Source organism: Trichosurus vulpecula, chromosome 2 (assembly GCF_011100635.1).
Source record: "Trichosurus vulpecula isolate mTriVul1 chromosome 2, mTriVul1.pri, whole genome shotgun sequence".
In the NCBI taxonomy this organism is placed as follows: domain Eukaryota; kingdom Metazoa; phylum Chordata; class Mammalia; order Diprotodontia; family Phalangeridae; genus Trichosurus; species Trichosurus vulpecula.
Genome location: NC_050574.1, coordinates 35956865 through 35977456, shown reverse-complemented (window position 1 = coordinate 35977456; position 20592 = coordinate 35956865). Strand labels below are relative to the sequence as shown.

Sequence of the window (20592 nt, the reverse complement as noted above, 5' to 3'; positions counted from 1 at the left end):
TGGGGTGTGATTTGAAAGCGTTCTGGCACAGGAGATTAGAGGTTGGGTGGAGTTATTCAGAGATTCTTCAAATCATAGATTTTAGAATCATAGAATATAAAAACTGGGGCCTCAGAAATTCAAAATACAGACTCTGAGACCTCTAGGATCTAATATCCTTGTGATCACAGAGATGGAAGGGGAAGGGAGTCTAGGAGTCATTTCATTCATTTCTCCCAAGTAGATGAGCAGATACAAGAAGTGAGGGTGAAGGATCACATTTATTGGAGACAGTCTTGTGTGTCTGGGGTGGTGACAAAGTTCTCAGTTTTGGGTCAGCCAACTTCAGGCTTCACTCTTGAATGTACAGGTTGCTAGGGGCATTGGGGTCATTGGCAGGGCGCGTCTCCACCACCACAGGCCTAGGGAAGTTGGGGATACACACATAGGTTAAATGTTAGGAATGTCTTCCCAGGATTGCCCTTCCCACAACTTCCCTGCTCTCAGCATCCCCCCTTCTCACCTTGGAGACCCCAGCAGGCGAAAGGTAAGAGAAGGGTCTCTTAGTTCCTGCAGAAGCTGTATAAGGAGGAAATTGGTCAATGCAGCTCACACACATTTCAACTCCAGCACAAGGTCCTTTAGACATCCTCTAGTCCAAACACACACACACACACACACCATTTTACAGATGGGCAAACTGAGGCCTAGGGAGGGGAAAGCGCTTGCCCAGCATCAGAGCACACCAGGAGCAAAGTTAGAACCAGAACCCAGGTCTTGTGACTCTTTCTGGGGAGGAAGATGTTGGACTGGGAAAGGATGGGAGCAAAGGCAGCTGAGCAAGGTGGTCAGGGGGGTTGAGAGGATCAGGGCCCTGGGATCTCACCTGGTCGGAGCCCAGAGCCCACACCTGTACACCATGTTTCCAGAATACCTGGATCCGGCCACCAACCAGTGCTGGAGGAGTATGGGGTAAAGGGTTTTGGTTAGCACCCACCAATGGGGCACTCACTCCCAGAAAGCCCCAAGCCTCATCTCCATAAAGCTCCCTCACCCCTACATACCTACAGCTTCCACTGACTCACTGAGGGGGAGCTCTGGGGCCCTCAGCCCCCGTACTGGGGTCCCCTCCCTAGTCACCAGCTTCAGGCTCCCTTCCAGGATAAGAAAGAAAAGGGTCATGAGGTTGGGGTTGGGAAGAACAGTGGTCCTTAGGGTTAGGAACGGAGGGGAGGATGGGGGGGGACTTATAAGGGGCCCTGGGAGTGACAATGGGATTCTGGGTAGGCTCAGGAGTCTGAGGGAGAATGTCAGGGACAATTACAGGGCAATTAAGGGGTACTGAACGTTTGTAAGGTAGTCTAGGGAATGCAAGATCAGTTGGGGAAATGCCCTGAGGGATTATATGAGGGTCAGTTCTCAAGGAGCTGGAGAAGTTTTAGAAGATTATCCAAGGGATCAAGAGCAAGCCAGAAGTTACTAGAAGGAATCAAGAAGAGCCCGGGGAGGTCTCGGGTGTACTGGGGGAGTCCTCGGGGCCCTGGGTTTCTTAGGGGTTGGAGAAAGCAGAAACTGGTCTTGAGAGGTTTCTCAAGGTCCAGTTAGAAAGAAGTCTGAAGTTTAAAGGAGAGAAACACCCCTGTTTTCAGTGGATTGTAGGGAAAGAAGGGGCTGGAAATGCCCAGGGGGCCCCATTAACCGTTTAGCAGCACTAGGACCAAGTCGTCTGCCAGCTGGGTCACCTGCACTGGACCTTCATTCTGTGCTGAAAGTGGGAATGAAAGAAGGATGTCAGACACAAGCCAGGTCCCACCCACCCACCCCTTCCTCGAATCCCACCTCTTCTATAAGACCCCACCCTTACTTCAAACCCCACCCCCATTCTCTAAGGCCCACCTTCCCCACCATCCCAGCTCTTCTCTGAGGCCCCGCCCTTACATCAAGCCATGCCCCTTCCTAAGGCACCACCCCTGCTTTAATCCTGTCCTCTTTCTGAGGCCCCGCCCCTCTCGCCAATCCCCACCCCTTCCTGAGGTCCCGCCCCTTTCCCAGAGGCCACATCTTCTGGTCCCCCCCTTACTGCCTCCTGTGGTCCCAAACCAGCTGGAGAGGGGGCCAAGTCGGACGTTATGGAAGCACACGGAGCCCTCAGGTCCAGGGCTCACGCCCACGCACACCGCTGGGAGCTCAGGACCAGGCGCCACCAGCAACGAAAACACTCGCAGTGGGGACGGCAGCGGGAAGGGTACCTGCTGCATTTAAGGGTGGAGAGGGGCGTGGCTTCCAGCCATCGACCAATGACAACGCGCACCTAAGATGGGGCAGGCCTACCGGGAGGCTCCCATGGGTAGGGGCTTTGCTGGTCTAACCAGCGAGGGGACAAAACCTCCATTCCCCTGTCAATAGGGGCGCGGCCTTTGGATGGGGCAGCAGTGGGCGGAGCTCACAGAGCGCATCCCGGGGCTCCCACCCCCGCCCCACAACCTCCTCTCTCCCGCCCAGATACCCTGATGAGCATGAACTTCTCCATGGGCGGATACCACTGGAGCAGGATCGCGGCAGCCTCCATCGCAGCGCACAGATACGGGCCGCCAGAACTGGGGCTCTCCGCTGCAGAGTGGGGTGCCAGGTCATGCCCAGACCAGACCCTGGGTCACCCGTAACACTGGGGCCCCGAGATATCCCCCGCTAACCCAAGAGAGGCCTCCAGCTGAGACCCCTCTAATAGAGACCCCCAGTCACCGCAACACAGACATCCTGCTTCTCTTCCCGCTGTCCACGATCACTCCCTGCTCAGTTCCCTCTGAGAGGTTTCCCCTAGGGATACCTCAAGACACCGACCAGACCCCCAATCATCTCATGCAAATGCGATCTTCAGTCTCTTCCTCAATGAGCTCCCTGAGTCTCCTTGTGACATCCTATGGCTGGGAATCCCTAAGACATTCCACCGCACCCCAAGTGGATGCCCCAAGGAATTCCAAGCCTGAGTCCCTGAGCCCCACCAGCTGCGGTTTGGGAATTACAAAATCTTTCCTAAGTTTGGGGTTCACTCACCCACACAGCAGGCACGGCAACCCCGAGTGTCCTGGATTTTGGTGGATACCACATTCTTCCTGAGGAAGTAGGGGAGGGAGGGTGAGACTAGGAAGGGTCTTCTGGGAGGAGGGGGGGGTTTCAGAATGATGTTGGGACTATGTTGGGACCTGGGCAGCAGCCGGTGGGGAGTGATGTGGGCAATGGGCCCCCCTGTTCTTGACTCCTTGCGATCCAGCAGTCCCAAGAGGCTATGTGAGTACAACTGGGGAGTCTTTCCTGGGAGAGAATATCAGAGTCAGGACCTGGAAGATGCCTCCTCCATTAGACCCCTCCAGGGGGTTCCCCTCATTCTTCCTCATTCCCCTCATTTCCTTCATTCCCTCTGGCTTTCTCAGACCCCATTTCTCTCATATCTCCCAGTCTGCTGCCCACGTCCTCCTTTCAACTGGCATCCCCATCACATTCCCTCTACCCTCCTGTCCCCCCATCCCTGACATACCTGACAGGGACATTAGGACATTGTTGATACAGTAAACCCAGGTTGTCCGGCTGGGGAAAAGCTGAGGAGAGAGAAGAGAAGGGTCTTTAATTTATCCTTGTCCCATCCATTGTCCTCTTAACTAGGACCTTCTCATACTTACCATCTCCAGCATGGCCTCCTGGTCACTTCGGTTCAAGATGAAGATCCCCTCCTCAGCCCCCAAGAGCAAGTGGTGGTCTGATCAACCAGAAAAAAAGGAGACACAGGCTGTTTGAGCCCACATCCTTGGAACTCTTGGTGGCCTGGCCTCAACTCTCTAATAACCCTCCCCTCCCCTACCCTCACCCATCCAACCCCTGTTAGGTGCATCCTTGCCCTGGCTCTGGCCCTCACTCTCTGTGTGGCCTTAAGCAAGTTCCTCCCACTCTAGGCCTCCCTTTTCCCATCTGTAAAGAAAAAAGTTTTCACCAACAGGTCTTTAAGGGCCCTTCCTGGTGCTGACATCTATGATCCTGACATTGTAAGAATTCAGGATTCTCTTGCCCACTGCCAAACCCTCTGCCCACCTCCAACCCCACCCTGGTACCCTCACCCTTGGTCGTGGGGTGTGTCCAGGCAGCAGTACTGCTGGTGTGGAGGGGACAGCCATTGAATACTTTCACCAGGAGAGCACAGTCCTAGGCACAGTGAGGAACAGACCCAGTCACCACCCCTAAATGTGTGGTGTGATTGAAGACAGATTTCCTAAACCCAGTCATTCCAGGCAAAGTCCTCCTCTGATTCAGTCCATCCCCCTTCCCCGAGCCATAGGTTTCAGGGGTCCTCACCTTTTTCCTTTTCTCTTTCTTGGGGGGCAAAATGGGGGGCTGGTTGGACGCTGAGGGGGCTGGACTCCAGAGGGAAGGGTCTGAAAAGATAATAATCCCTGGTATTTCTATAGCACTTTCAGGGCTGTAAAGTTTTACACATATTATTTCATAAAGTAATAATAGCTAAGACTTAAAAGAGCACTTTAAAGGTCAGCAAAGCGCTTTACGCATCTTATCTCATTTTGTTCAATCAACAAACATTTATTAAGCACCTACTCCAAGGCAGACACTGGGGATAGGAAGAAATAAAAAGAAACCATTCCTGCCCTAAGATGGGGGCCGGGGTGGGGGGGCGGGAAGCATTCCTACATAAGAAAAATAGAGGATAACTTGGCAGGAGAGAGACAAGCTTCTGGAGGAGGGGATAAAGAAAGGCCTTGTGTAGAAAGTGGTGTTTGAGCTGACCTTTAAATACAACTGGGAAGTCTAAATGAGGAAGTGGGGTGTGTGTGTGTGTATGTGTGTGTGTGTGTGTGTTTGTGTGTGTATATATGTGTGTATGTATATGTGTATGTATGTGTGTGAGTGTGTGGGTGAGAGTGTGGGTGTGTGAGTATATGTGTATGAATGTGTGTGTGAGTGTATGAGAGAGTGTGTGAGAGACTGTATGAGTGTGTATGTGTGTGTGAGTGTGAAAGTGTGTATGAATATGTGTGTATGTGTGTATGTATGAGTGTGTGTGTATGTGTATGTATATCTGTGTATATGTGTGTATGTATATGTGTATGTATATGTTTATGAGTGTGTGTGAGAGTGTGGGTGTGTGAGTATATGTGTATGAATGTGTGTGTGAGTGTATGAGAGAGTGTGTGAGAGACTGTGTATGTATGTGTATGTGTGAGTGTGAAAGTGTGTGTGAACATGTGTGTGAGTGTGTGTATCTGTGTGTGTATCTGTGTATATGTGTGTATGTATATGTGTATGTATGTGTGTGAGTGTGTGTGTGTGAGAGTGTGGGTGCGTGAGTATATGTGTATGAATGTGTGTGTGAGTGTATGAGAGAGTGTGTGAGAGACTGTGTATGTATGAGTGTGTATGTGTGTGTGAGTGTGAAAGTGTGTGTGAATATGTGTGTGAGTGTGTATATATGAGAGTGTGTGTGTGTATATCTGTGTATATGTATGTATGTATATGTGTGTGAGTGTGTGTGTGAGAGTGTGGGTGTGTGAGTATATGTGTGTGAATGTGTGTGTGAGTGTATGAGGGAGTGTGAGAGAGACTCTGTGTGTGTGTGTGTGTGTGTGAAAGTGTGTGTGAATATGTGTGTGAGTGTGTATGTGTGTGAGTATGTATGAGTGTGTCTGTGTCTGTGTGTGTGTACACATGCACACATGCTTGGGGACGGGGGGAGATGGTACTAAGTCATGGACACAGGCAATGATGGAATACAGGCCAACTTGATTAGTCTACAAAGAGCATGAAGGTATAATATGCCTGGAAAAGCAGGATGAAGCCAGGCGATGAAGGGCTTTAAAGGTCAAAGGCATCTGTATTTGCTTCTAGAAGTAACAGGAGCCCACAGGAGTAATCCTGGGAAAGAAGGACTCCAGCTGTCAGCTGCATTTTGCAGATGAGAAAACTGATGAAGATGAGGCTCAGATAGGTTAAGTGATTTGTACATGGTCACATGACAAGTAAGTGTCCCAGTTAAGGGTCAAACCCAGGGATCTCCTGCCTCCTGCTACAACATCCATTGTTTCATCAGCACCAGGTATCCATGTTCCCAGGTGGGAAGCTCCTTCACCCCATTTAATATCCCATCTCACCCCAGTTACCTGATCGTGCAGAGAGGTGTGGACTTCGGGGGGCCAGAGGAGGCCCTGGACGGGGTATACGGGGGGGAGGTCCACTGGAGCATCGAACCAAGACCCCAGGGCTCAGCCGCCCATCATCCCCAGAACCCTCATCTGATGGGGTCCGGATTTTGGACTGCAAAGAGAGGCAGGAGGGAAGACCAGTAAGATATGCCTAGAACTCTCTTCCTTTTCTGTGTTCCAGAGGGAAACTAAGTCAGGAACCCAACCCTGGAGGGATCCCAGTATCTACTAGGAAACCCCATCATCCTGAGTCCCAATCCCTTGGGGATCCCCTCATTCCAGTCACTGGTCACTAGGGGGATTTTGATAAATTGGCCCCGAGACCCTGGAACTCCAGCCCCCACGTGTCCCCATGGTCTCACCTTGGGGGGTAGCGGGGGAGGAACGTCCACTGCAGGGGCTGGGCTGAAATAGGAATTTAAGGTGAGGATGGTTTGGTATCGGTTTGTCTTTGGGGGCTCAGGGAATTGAGGACTGAGAGATCGGGGGTGTTGGAGTCTGGGATAACAGGGAGGGTGCCTAGCAGGGCTAGTGTTGGCTCACATGTCCACGTCATCATAATCATTTTCTGAGTCATCAGACTGTTCCCTGAAAAGAAAGGAGCAAAAGAAATTCTCCTTCCGTCCAGCTGTTTCTCTGTTCCTATCTCCTCAGTCCCAGCCTCTCTTTACCCTCTGTCCAGTCCCTCCCAGTCTCTCTCTTATCTTACCCTCTCTCTGACCTTCCCAGTCTTTCTGTATTCTCAATCCCTCTAGCCCAGTGTCTTATTATCCCCCCAGTCTCTTCTCTGTCCTTTTTTGCCTCTTCAAGTCTCTTTGTCATCTCCCCCCAACCCTCCATCTCTCCTGGCTCCTTGAAGTCTGCCTCCATTTCTCCCTCCACACCCCCCCCCCACCAAGTCTGTCCTTAATACTGGGCTTCCCTTACCTGGTGTTCCTGGGGATGCTCTCCCAGCTCCTAAGGTCAGGGGCCTGGCCAGAAGCCTGGGAGAGAAAGAATAATGGGTTTTCCCCTGACTGTGAAGTCTTTCAGGACAGGCAACAACTGTTTCCCTTTTACCTTCATATCCTCAGCACCTAACACAATGCTTGGGCATATAAGCACTTCACTGCTTTCTGAATGACTGATTAATTGGGGGAAAGGGAGATTAGTAGGTGAAGAAGATGGAGATCTTCCCAGGAGAAAGATGAGAAGGAAAGGAAAGAAATCTTGAGGAAAGCGTTCTGGGAAAGGTACAAGTCTAGGGGTAGATAAGGGAGCCAGAGAAGGAGAAAGTGACTGGAATAGTAGGGGAAGGGAAAGGGTGTCCTCACCTTGTCAGTTTGAGATCCAAGCTTCTTTGAACACAGTGGTCTGAACTTCATGTGCTGGCCTGGTGAAGGGGTGACAGTCATGAGGGAGGGAGTAGAACCAGGGCTTTCAGGAATTTGGGATGAAATGGGGGATGGGGCTGGGCATGGGATTCTGACTGCCCATTTCTGGGATCTTAGGTTTCTGGCTAGGCAGTGGAGTTTGTGGCAAGACATGGTTAAAGGTATCAGAGCTGTGGTCTCTAGGCTTCAGGTAGAAGGGACAAGAATTTGGGGGATGAATAAAAAATAATTTGGGGGATTTGGGGAGTGTACTGGTTTCTGGAGTTACTAGGAATCAGAATTTGAGCATTTCAAGGTTTTAAATGGTCCAGGTTAGGGAGGCTGGGCCTCAGGCGTTCTCTATACTCACGACCAGAGTCCAGGCTGGAGATGCCCAATGAGCCAGCTCGGTGAGTGGAATGGATCCTCCGAGGAATGGCAGGAGGCTGCTGTGGAGAGGAGGACAAGGTGGGGGGACTGGAGCCAATGCCACCCCTCCTCATGCCAATCAAGCAGCCCCAGGGTGGCCACTGAGGTGGAGGTCATGGCCATGGGACCACTGAGGCAGGCAATCCTCACCTTCATGGATGTTTGTCCTTTATGGATATATCCAGGAAAGAAGACAACTAGAGGAGGGGAAGATAAAGATCTGGAACAGGGGACAGATAGGACACAAATGCTCTCACCGTGGACGAACAATGAATTGGAAATAAGGTCATAAGAAGAAAGAGCCAGGTATGAGGGCTTGGACCTAGAAGGGCCCTTGGAGACTATCTAATCCCACTCCTTTTTACAGAAAGGGAGGACTAGCTCAAGGTCACACAGCTAGTGAGTGGCAAAGCTGAGGCTTGAACCCAACTGTTCCTGATTCCCAGACATAGTATGCACTATACCCCATCGGACCCAAGTTCAAATGATCTATGTCACATTTGTTATCTGTGTGGACCTCCCCCTTTCTGAGCTTTCCACTTGAAAAATGGAAATAATCTGTCATGATTGTAGAGCCATGACTTCTGAGAAAATTAAAGACAAAATAAATTAATCTGATGATATAAAAATAAGAAGCTTTTGCCAAATAAAAAGCAATGAATACAAAATAAGGAAAGAGACAAATTGGGCAAATTTTTTCATTGTTGTTAAACATTTATGACAAAAATCTGATACAAACATGTCAGTTTCTTCTAGATTTTGGATAAGAGTAAATGTCATTCTCCCACAGATAAGTGACCAAAAAATACGAAAAGGAAGTTCCCAAAATATGAAATAATCAACAATCATGTGAAAAAAATATTCACAGTCCCTAATAATTAAAGAAGTACCAATTAAAACAATTCTTTGATCCCACCTGACCCCCATACAATTGGCAAAGATAATAAAAGATGATATGACTTGATAGTGGTGGGGATATAGTTAGGTAAGTATTACTGTGTGTTACTGGTATAGCCCTGAATCAATTCAAACTTTTTTGGAAAGCAATGTGGAATTATACAGTGAGTTATAAAAATGTGAATAGTCTTTGACTCTGGTCAACCAAGAGTTTAAGGGAGAGGTGGAGCCAAGATGGCAGAGTAAAGGCAGGGACTTGCCTGAGCCCTATCAAATTCTCCTCCAAACACTTAAAATAATGCCTCAAAATGAATTCTAGAGCAACAGAAGCCACAAAATGATAGAGTGAAACAATTTTCCAGCCCAAGACAACTTAGAGGGTCATCAGGAAAGGTCTGTTTTACTAAGGTAAGGGTGGAGTATAGTCCATACCAGCATAGGCTGCACCCTGGCAAGCCAGCAGCAGGCCTTCTGGGCAACTGAATCAGAATCAGTGGCTTTAGAAGCTCTTAGTCCACAGAAAGTAAGGGAGTCAGACGACTGGTCAGAAGGAGATTACAGTGGACCTTGTACAACTAAAAATTGGGAAAAGAAATGAGACTGATGCAAGAAGATCATGATAAAAAAAGTCAACAGCTTGGTAAAGGAGAAACTCAAAAAATACTGAAGAAAATAACACCTTGAAAAACAGAATAGGCCAAATGGCAAATGAGGCACAAAAATCCACTGAAAAGCAGAATTGGACAAATAGAAAAAGATGTACCAAAAAAAGTACAAAAATTCACTGAAGAGAACTCATTAAAAAGCAAAATTGGCCAAATGGAAAAAAAGATGTATAGAAATTCACTGAAGAAAAGAAATCCTTAAAAAGTAGAATTGGCCAAATGGAAAAAAGTTAGCACAAAAGCCACTGAAAAAAATAATTTCTTAAAAATTAGAATTGGGCAAGGAAAGCTAATGGCTCCATGAGACATCAATAAACAATAAAACAAAAAATAATTTTTTAAAAATAGAAGAAAATGTGAAATATTTCATTCGAAAAAAACCAACTGACCTGGAAAATAGATCGAAGAGAGATAACTTAAGAATTATTGGTCTACCTGAAAGGCATGATTAAAAAAGAGCCTAGACACCATATTTCAAGAAATTATCAAAGAAAATTACCCTGATATCCTAGAACCAGAGGACAAAATAGAAATTGAAAGAGTCCACCAATCACCTCCTGAAGGAGATCCCAAAACAATAACTCCCAGAAATATTACAGCCAAATCCCAGAGCTCCCAGGTCAAAAAGAAAATATTGCAAGCAGCCAGACAGAAACAATTCAAATATTGCGGAGCCGCAGTCATGATGACATAAGATTTAGCAGCTTCTACATCAAAGGATCAGAAAGCTTATAATATGATATTCCAGAGGTCAAAAGAGCTAAGATTACAACCAAGAACCACCCACTCAGAAAAACTGAGTATAATCCTTCAAGTATAATAGAGGATTTTCAAACACTCCTGACAAAAAGACCATAGCTGAACATGAAATCTGACTTTCAAACACAAAACTCAAGGGAAGCATAAAAAGGCAAACAGGAAAAAGAAATTGTAAGAGATTCAATAAGATTAAACTGTTTACATTCCTACATGGAAGATGATACCTTTAACTCCTAAGAACTTTATCATTATTAGGGCAGTTAAAAGGAGGGCACACATTGTTGTAAACTAAAAATAAAAAAAATCTTAATTAAAAAAAGGAGGGCACATGTATAAGTTGACTATGATGGGATGATACCCAAAAAATAAAATTAAGGGGTGAAAAAAGGGATGCACTAGAAGAAGGAGGAAGGGAGAGGCAGAATGGTGTAAATTTTCTCACATAAAAGAGGCACAAAAGAACTTTTACAATGGAGAGAACAATCAGGAGAGGGGAGTAGTGAGCAAGCCTTAAACCTTACTCTCATTGGAACTGGCTCAAAGAGGAGGGAATAACATACATAATCAGTTGGGTATAGAAATCTACCTTTCCCTACAGAATAGTAGGAGGGAAGGGAGGATAAGAGAAGAGGGTAGGATTAATAGAAGGGAGGGCAGTAGTAAGAAGTAAAACACTTTTGAGGAGAGAAAGGGCGAAAGGAGAGAGAGAGAAGGATAAACAAGGGGGGAGAGTAGGATGGAGGGAAATAAAAGTTAATGATCATAACTGTGAGTGGGATGAACTCACCCATTAAACAGAAGCAGATAGCAGAGTAGATTACATGATTTGAACACAAACAAATTAGGGGAGTATGGAATAGTTTACCTGTCAGATCTATGAATAAGAGAAGAATTTATGACCAAACGAGATAGAGAACATTATGGGATGTAAAAAGGATAATTCTGATTACATTAAATTAAAAAGGTCTTGTACAAACAAAACTAATGCTGCCAAGATTTGAAGGAAAGCAGAAAACTGCCAGGGGAGGGTGTGGAAGGGGATTTACAGCAAGCTTCTCTGATAATGGCCTCATTTCTTAAATATATAGAGAACTGAGTCAAATTTATAAGAGTAAAAGTCATTCTCCAATTGATAAATGGTCAAAGGATATGAACAGGCAGTTTTCAGCTGAAGAAATCAAAGCTATCTATAGTCATATAAAAAATGTTCTAAATCACTATTGATTAGAGAAATGCAAATTCAAAACAACTCTGAGGTACTACCGTACACCTATCAGATTAGCTAATATGACAGAAAAGGAAAATGACAAATGTCGAATGGGATGTGGGAAAATTGGAACACTAATGCACTGTTAGTGGAGTTGTGTACTGATCCACCCATTCAGGAATGGCAATAACTATACCCAAAGAGCAATAAAAACTGTGCATATCCTTTGACCCAGAAATACCACTAATTAGTCTCTATCCCAAAGAAATTTTTTTAAAAAAGGAAAAGAACCTATATGTACAAAAATATTTATAGTGGTTCTTATTGTGGTGGCAAAGAATTTGAAATTGAGGGGATGTCCATAGATTGGGGAATGGCTGAACAAGTTATGATACATGATTGTGATGGAATACTATTATGCTATAAGAAATGACAAGTAGGATGCTTTCAGAAAACCCTGGAAAGATTTATATGAACTGATGCAAATCAAAGTAAGCAAAACCAAGAGAACACTGTACGCAGTAACAGCAACACTTGAAAGACTTAGTCATTCTCATCAGTATAATGACATAAGACGACTCCAAAAGGACTTCTGATGAAAAGTACTATCCACCTCCAGAGAAAGAATGGATGGCCTCTGAATAGAATGAAGCATACTTTTTATAAATTTTATTTTTCTTGGGATTTTTTTTGGTCTGTTTCCTTTTACAATATGACTAATATGAAAATATGTTTGCATGACTGCACATGTATAACCTATAGTAAATTACTTGCCTTCTCAACGAGGGGGAAGGGACAAGAAGGAGGGAGAGAATTTGGAACATTTTAAAAGAGCACACGTAAAAATTGTACATATAATTGGAAAAACAAAATATTAAAAACAACAACAAAGAGCTGAGAGGTGGGGGAAACCTATGTATACAAATATTCCAGTTTCCAGCCCCATATCTCCAACTATCTGTAGGGTGTTCTGCTGACACCTCATACACATGCAAAACTGTATTCATCATCTTCCCTGCCCCAGCCTTACCCCTCAAACGACCAGGGCCTCCAAACTAACTTCCTTCCTTCTTCTAAGTACACCAACCTCCTCCTAGCCACTAAGGTTCATCTTTGAGGTATCTTTGACCTTTCCCTCTCTTTCTCCCTCACTGGACCTCCAACTCCAGTTATCCCAGAATCTCAAAGCTGGAGGAGATCTCAGTGGCCCAACAGGATTTCCTCTTGAATTTGCCTCTCCAACAAGTGGGCATACATCCACTGCATGGAGATGTCTGCTAAGGAGGCTGGGGTGGCTTCTTTATCTTGCAGACTTTGATTACTCTCCAGATTGGGAGAGAATCCAGGGCCAGAGGAAAAGGCTCACCACGGAAAGCTGGAGAAGCTCAGAAAAGCTGGGGGTGAGGGAGAGAGCCCTGGAGTTTGGGCTGGACCCAGAGGACTTTTTGAAGGATAGAGAGAAAATCCCAAATGGATACTGCTTAATGGAATGGAAAGCCTCATGGAAGGAAAGAGATACAAGAACATTCAGTCACTGGTGTAGGAAGATGATTAGCAGGGCTTAGACTGGAGGGAGGAGAAGTATGGAGAAGCCTGGAGCTTTGGATGCTGAAACTGGGTAGATAGAGTGAGGTTAGATGAAGGCCAAACTCATTCTGTATATAAAGTTTTTATACACACACATTTATATATAAAGTTTTTGAAAAGTATGCTTCAATCTGCTTTCCGAGTCCATCAGTTCTTTCTCTGGAGGTGGATAGCATTTTTCATCATATGTCCTTTGGAACTATCTTAAATCATTGTATTGATGAGAAAAGCTAAGTCTTACAATATTGCTGTTACTGTGTACCATGTTCTCCCAGTTCTGCCCACTTTGATTTCATCAGCTCATGTAAATCTTTCCAGGGTTTTCTGAAATGCCAAACTTGAATGCCAAACACTCTATTCCCACTTAAGGCAATAGTGTGGTCTCTACGGGAGGAATGAACGTTTGAAGGGGGTGTTACAGTAGCATCTGCCTGAATGAAGTAGTTGATACTTCCCACTCACCCATGCCTATGCCTGGTACCCTTCTCACCTCAGGTTCTTCCTCCTCACTCTCAGCCCCCAAAGGGGTCTTTCCTGGATTCCTCAGTTTCTCCAACAATTCCAGAGTCAGGCTCCGTGACAATCCCGGTTGGGACACCAACTGGTGCTAGAGATGGAAGGGAAGGGTCAAGGTTGGAACATGAAAAGGGGGTTGAGAATGTTGGGACTGGGGTTCTGCACATAGAAGTCTATGTAAGGAAAGGGGGAGGAAACAACCTCTCAGTCTTCCTCCACAAAGGTTGGGTGTCAGGACATCATCTCTCACTGGGTATCAGAGAGGACTTGGGGAAGGGTAATTGAGGGGTAGGAGTTGGGGAGCCTGGAAGAAGCCTATGGTTCCTAGGTTGGGTGCTAGGAGACCCAGAGGGCAAGAGTTCTGGGCAGGGGGATTCACCAGGAAGGCAACCCGGAGGGATTCTGGCTATGGACTTCCCTGAGTCCTGAGAAAAATCAGGCTCCTCAATCTCATTTGCCCCACACATCTAAGATTCTCTGAGGATAGCCATCATTCCTTTCATAGTCTCTCTCTCTCTCTGCTTAGTAAATATGTATCAGTGTATAAAAATCAAGACTTCTCTGGCTTGTAGTTTGCCAAACAATGCCCTTGAATGCTGGCTGATTCTAGAAGTGCATTCCTGAATAATTAATATAACAATATGCATATCAAGAATTGCTAACTTATATACTATCTATAATTAATAATATATAATATAAATTATTATTAAACTATAGTAAATAAATAATTGCTAAATATAACAACATATATATAATTGCTAGTCTGTAATCTCTGTCCTTCTATAGGATTCTAGCACCAGGAGGGCCATCAAAGGCATTCCTCCTACAGCATCTTCAGCCTAGCTTGAAGACCTCCAGTGATGGTGAGCCATCCCACCTTTGGCCAGCCTATTATACAGTCAAAATTCCATGTATTGCCCTGTCTTTGGTCACCAAGAATCTCTTCGTTGCAAAATTCCAGTGGCCTTTTTAAGTCCTCATTTCTCCTGACCTCTGCAATACTTGGGCACTATGGGTCCTCCCTTGACTTCCATGATAACATTCTATCTTGGTTCTTCTCATGCCTCTCTGACCACTCAGCCTCAGTTTTGCCTTTTGGAATATCACAAAGCAAGCATGCCCCCCAAGGCTCTGTCCTGGGTCCTCTTCTCTCCTTTCTCTATACTATTCCTCTTGGTGCTCTCATCTGCTCACATGGGTTCAAGCATCCCCTTTAAGCAGATGGATCCGGGATCTAGATGGTTAGCCCTAACATGACTCCTAAACTCCAGCCCTGCATATACTGTATCTCTTTTTTAGGATGGCAGCCACTGGCAGACAGGGACAAATTGGTATCCTCAGCTATGCTGAACTAAATCGAATTGAAACCCACAATATCTATCCACTGCTTCTGGTTTTGAGGCAGAGATTCAGGGGAGTGGGCTATGTGTGTGGACGGGCACGCATCTCACATTGAGCATCTTGGCAGCACTGGGTCGTTTCTTAGGGTTCTTGGTGAGGGTGACTTTGACGAAGTTGTGGAAGGCGGCTGACCTGTAGGGGCAAAGGGCAAGGGTTGTGTCTATCAGGGATGCTCTAAGGAGCAGAGAAACACCCCAGTTCCCAGGTTCCAGCCTGAAGTTCCCCCTAGCCACCCCAAACCCACCCATGCCCTCCCCAGGCTCAGGGTCTCCCCCTCACCATCGTGCCTTCTCCTTCAGTCTGGGGGGCTGGTATCCACTCTTGGTCATGAGGAAAAGCACTCTAGGAGAGATGAAAGGATAAGAGGGGGTTCAGGACCCCACTACTGCATATCTCCTTCCTCCTTAACTTCCTCTCCTAATGCCACTAGTAGGAAGGAGGGACCAATACAGGGGGTCAGAATAGGGAGGGAGTTCCTAGAGGGTTGGGAACAGGGTATTCTGAGTTCAAATGGGGGGCCCTGGAGATGAAGTTGGGGGACCTCAGGTGCTAAGCATGGGGCCACTGAGAGACTTAGCATAAGGGCTCCCAAAGTGAAGGCTCCCAAGGTCTGGGGCCAAGGGTGGGTGTGTCTCAAGGAGGGCTCCCAGGCGTTGGACCAGGGGTCTGGAGGTAGGTCAGGGACTGAGCGTGGGCATATCTCAGGAGCGGGGGCCATACCTAAGAGGGTGCACATCAAACATCGGAGGCTGTAGCTCAGCCATTTCAATCGCTGTGATCCCCACAGACCAGATATCACAAAGTTCTGTGTACCCTCCCTTGAACTCCACAGCGGCCACTTCAGGGGCCATCCTGGGGGGCAAAGTCATAGAGATTGTCAGAGACAGAGAGAAGACTCAGAGATACACAAGGAGCCTTTTGAAGACAGTGTGACACAAAGTAGAGAGATGGAGACAAGCAGAATCAGGTGGGACAGGCCTGGAACACAAGAGACCTGGGGAGACTCAAAACCAAATGCCTGCAGAATTCCCAGAGCCATCAGCCCTCACTACCCCTCTGCCCTGACCTCATCCTCACCAATAAGGTGTCCCAATGAAGGAGAGACGTCGAGCCAGGGTGGCCCCTATTTGGGCTGAGATGCCAAAGTCAGCTGGAGAGGAGAAAATAACAGTAGCTATGGGTCCTTGCCCCCCACACACCCAGATCCTTTCCCATCGCACCCCACTGGCCTCTCCCAGCCCCACTCACCAAGCTTAACCTCTCCGTTGTCATTGATGAGAATATTTGCTCCCTGGATTGGGGGAGGGGCACAGGGGAGAAAAATCAGGACTCAATCAAGCAATAAACATTTATTAAATGCCTGCTTTGTGCCAGGCACTGTGCTAAGCACTAAACTCAATGGAACCTCTCTTTCTCCCTCCCTCCCTCCCTCCCTCCCCACACACCTCCCGAAGCCCCCTTCCAGCCTCCCCCCACCCCAAAGCACCTTGATGTCTCTGTGAATCTTGCCCTGGTTGTGCAGGTAGGCCAGACCCTGGGGAGAACAAGGAAATGGGAGAGAGAGAAGGACTGGGGTCAACAGAAGTCCTTCCCTTGCAGCTCCTTTTGGGAGGTCAGGGGAGGTTTGCTGAGGTTGGAGGTATTATGAGACTGGAGGTTAGAGGGAAAAGGAGGTTGGATCAGGGGACCAGGAAGCTGCAATTCAGCGGATTGGGGGCATTCACTAAGCTTCTACTATATGCTAAGATACAAAGACAGAGTTAAGCAATCCCTGTTTCATGCAGTTTACAGTGTTCTTGAGGGAAAGAGCAGATAGATGAGTAAACATCAAATGTATGGAATAGCCATAAGGACAGGGGCCAAACCTGGTTGTAGGGACCTCCCTGGAGAGGAAACTCCCTCTACCAATGCAGGTTGGCACCTTTTCTTCAACTCAGTCTTAAGAAAGTTTGCCTGGACTAATATGGAAAGAGGTTTTGCATGACTTCACATGTCTAATTGATAGCATATTGCTTGCCTTCTCAAAGGGGAAGGAGGGAAAGAATTTGGAACTCAAAAAAAAATTTAATGAATGTTAAAAATAAATTTAATTTTTTTTTGATTTCCTGGAGCACTGAGAGGTTAAGGCTCTTGCCAATGAGTGCCAGAGGCAGAACTTGAACCCCCAATACAACAAACCACATACAAAATAAAAACAAGGAGGAGAGGAAGAGGTAGAGGAGAGGGGAAGGGGAGAAGGAGAAGGGAGAGGGGGAGGGGAAGGGAAGGGGAGAGTAGAGGGGGAAGGGGAAGGGGAGAGTAGAGGGGGGAGGGGGGAGGGAGAAGGGAGAGAGGGAGGGAGAAGGGGAAGAGGAGAGGAGAGGGGAGGGGGGAGAGGAGGTGGGGAGAAGGGGAGAGGAGAGGGCGGTGAGGGAATCAAAAAAGTGGCATTCTCACCTGGAGTACCTCTCTGCAGATGTAGCCAATCTGAAGCTCAGAGAGAGGGCCAGTCACTGCAACAGACCCCACCCACCCCCACCCCAGGGGTCAGGGGACTGAGTCACCACTCAGGCAAGGGCAGAAGGAATGAGAAGAAAGGGATGGGAAGGGGAGGGAGCAGAGTTAATCAATCAATCAGTAAATATGTATTAATTGCGTACTACCTGCCAAGCACTGGGGATACAAAAAGAGGTGAAAGGCCCTGCCCTCAAGGAGTTTACAAACTGGAATGAATGGCACTGGAATAGCACAAGAATGAAGGGAGGATGGGGTGGAGAAGGCTTCTCATAGATTGTAGAGTTGGGACTTAAAGGAAGCTAGGGAGGTCAGTAGCAGGCTGCTTCTCCACTTGGGGAGGGTAACCCACCCCTTCTTCCTCCTTACTGTGGTATATGTCTTGGAGTGAGCCAGCGCCACAGAATTCCATACAGATCCATAACTTCTGAAGCCTGGGGGTGGGGGAAGGGGAGAGGGAGAAGAGGGCAGGGATAGGATGGGAAGAGGAAGGATTATTATCAGCCAAAGTAGGTTCAGGCTCAGGGAGGCTAAGAGTTTAGGGGCCTTATCCAGAGAAATGCCTTGGCTATCCACAGTGTTGGGTTTCTTCAGCTTTAGTGAGACCAGGAAATGGATATATAGGCCAGTCGGGAGCCTGATTGGGGTGGGGAAGGAGGGGAATCAGGAAAGTTGGTCTGAGGGGTAACAGGGCCACTTTCAGGAGCCAAGGATCTGGTGTGAGGGGTTAGAGATTCTGTCCAGGGATCCAGAGGGATGGTGTAGAAGTTAAGAGACCAGTCTGAGGATTAAAAAATTGGTCCTGGTTTGGAGAATTGGTCTGAGGGTTAGGAAATTGGGTGTGGTGGTGGGGGCCAGGGGGGTGGGGAAGTTGAATAATCATTCTAGGGGTAAGAAAGTCAATCTAGGGGGTGGGAAGCCAGTCTGAGGGATCAGGAAGCTGTCGGGGTGGCCCTGACCAGAGGTAGCTGCCATGGTAGGCCACAATGTTGGGGTGTCGACAAGTCCGAACAATGAGGATTTCCCGATGGAGAATGGTTAGGTCATCATCTGAAGGAAGAGAAAGGGTCAGTGTATGTGTGGAGACTAGGCATCCCAGGGTCAAGGGTTGGGAGGGGTGTCAAATCTCAACCTCACCTGGTTCTATCTTCACCATTTTCAGAGCTGCTAGTTCCCCTGTCACCTTGTCTCGAGCCTGGGGAAGGGAAGGGGTAATGGGGGAGAAGGGGGAGCAGGAGATATATAAACCCGGAACAAATGAGCAAATGAAAAGAATGGTGTACAAATGCTCCCTCTTCCTGGTAACTCACTTGGAGTTCCCCTAAAAGCCCCGACACCCAAGAGAAGGTCCTGGGATAGAAGGATGAAGTAAGAGGAAGGAGAAGAGAGCTGACCTCTGTGACCATGTACCCCAAGCTCTTCTGGAAACACCAATCTCCCCACTCCCCCCATCCCCATCCTCAGCCAGAGGTCATCCAGCCTCAGAAAGAGAAATAAGTCAGTGAAAGGGAACTCCCTACCCCAACCCACAGCTGCTCATTTCCATTTTTTTTTTTTTTGAATGCTAATGGTTAGGGTAGCTCTTCCTTAAATTGAAAGATCCATTTCTCTTTCTCTCTCTGTCTCTCTCTCTCTGTCTCTCCCTCTCTCCCTCTCCTTCTCTGTTCCCCACCTTTGAATCTCATTCTTTCCTACTGGGCTAGGCAGAATACATCTAATTTCTTTCCACCCAGCAGCCATTGGCAATTTTAAAATAAGTCCATGGGAGTTAGGAGGAAGCCTCTGGGCTGATGCTTGTTTCCCTCCACCTCCACCAACCAAAGGACGACTTCACAGGCCTCCATCATCTTCCCCAACCTCCTCCCTGTGGCTTCACCTCCTTAGAAGCAAAGTTCAGAATTCTGCCCCAAATCCTGTACTGGTCCCCCAGACAGGTGGATTGAAGGTCCTGGGGAAGGGGGGGTCAGGTAGAAGGATGGGGGATGGAGGCCGAGGGGAAGAGGAAGATGAAGGACTTGGGGTGGGGTGGCAACCTTGATTAGGGGGATAAAGGCTATGGAGAGAGAGAAATGAAAGTTTCTGAGGATGGAGACTAGGAGGAAGAGAAAAATGAAGGGCTTTGGGGGGAGGGGGAGGAATGGAGTCCCTGGGTGGGGGGTGGGGGGCAAGGAGGAAGGTAGAAGTTCCTGGGTAGGGAGGCTGGGAGGAAAAAAAGGATGAAGGCCTTGGGGGAGAAGAGGTGGCCCTGGGGAAGGGGAATGGAGGCCTTGGGGAGGGGGATATGAGAGCCCTAGAGGAGAGGGAGCAAAGGACTTGGTCCCCGAGGAGAGGAGGGACCCTCACCTTGAATACCTCCCCGTAGGTGCCGCCCCCCACCCTCTGCAGCAGCTCATAGTGGTCCCGAGGGTCCTTGGTGGCGATGTCCGGGTCTGCGCTGTCCATGCTGGGGATGGGGTGGGGGGAGGCCTTCGGGGAGGGGGAGGGCTGCCTCCTCCTGGGAGCCCTCAGTGAGCGAGGGTGCTTGACTCAGAGCCTGCAGCAGCAGCAGCAGCAGCCGTGGGAGGAGGGCAGGCAGTATGTTCTCCCCTGCCCGCCAGCCGCGAGGGCCCCCACTCTCGCTTCCTGCCCAGGCCTCACTAGGGGGGCCCCTCCCTCTTCACTCCCCCCCCCACCTCCACCAGCCTGGCTCTCCCTCGGATGAAGAGCCAGGCCCAAGCTGACTTTGTGGCCCCAGGGGACCACAGCACAACTCTGGGTTAAAAGGAGGGGGTTCCTTTTTGCCTCTAGACAGAAAAATCTCTCTAATGTAAATGAGATGCAAATAAAGTCTTATTGGTTTATCGATCCGGCGGAGGCCTTCCCTCTTTCTCCACGAAGGACAGCGAACATGATGGATCCCCAACAGGGCGACTAAAGATAGGTTGGGATGGAGGAAGACAGGGTGAGGAAAGGCTGAAGAGCTGACATGGACAGGCACAGACAGCCTGCAGAGTACCTTGGAGAGCCCCCAGCTTAATTCCTCCCACCGGGTTTTTGCAGACCGGGCTCGAGGGTGGAAGTGAGCCCGAGTGGCTCACTGCCCACTGGGCGTGGTTAGGTGTCAG

At 48.0% G+C, this 20592-nt stretch overlaps 1 protein-coding gene across 3 annotated transcripts; it reads right to left on the bottom strand.

Annotated features, from left to right (window-relative positions):
* Positions 1-242: 242 nt before the first annotated feature.
* MAP4K1 (mitogen-activated protein kinase kinase kinase kinase 1) lies at positions 243-20029 on the bottom strand. 3 transcript variants are annotated; one of them, XM_036747679.1, is made up of 31 exons: positions 19832-20029; positions 18626-18683; positions 18448-18538; positions 17858-17922; positions 17432-17487; positions 16482-16529; positions 16244-16286; positions 16073-16145; positions 15716-15847; positions 15275-15337; positions 15046-15127; positions 13569-13685; positions 7905-7983; positions 7496-7554; positions 7110-7165; positions 6726-6770; positions 6545-6587; positions 6141-6294; positions 4324-4403; positions 4089-4173; positions 3657-3733; positions 3515-3575; positions 3183-3291; positions 3034-3092; positions 2486-2589; positions 2060-2231; positions 1679-1744; positions 1044-1133; positions 866-936; positions 503-558; positions 243-401 (listed from the first exon to the last, which is right to left on the bottom strand). In XM_036747679.1, exons 1-31 carry the CDS (start codon positions 19928-19930, stop codon positions 332-334), a joined length of 2463 nt encoding a protein of 820 aa, XP_036603574.1. In that variant the 5' UTR covers positions 19931-20029; the 3' UTR covers positions 243-331. The 3 variants fall into 3 exon arrangements, with proteins under 3 accessions (XP_036603574.1, XP_036603575.1, XP_036603576.1); XM_036747680.1 differs by having other exon boundaries at positions 7905-7980; XM_036747681.1 differs by lacking the exon at positions 19832-20029 and having other exon boundaries at positions 17432-17461.
* Between the last annotated feature and the right edge of the window lie 563 nt (positions 20030-20592).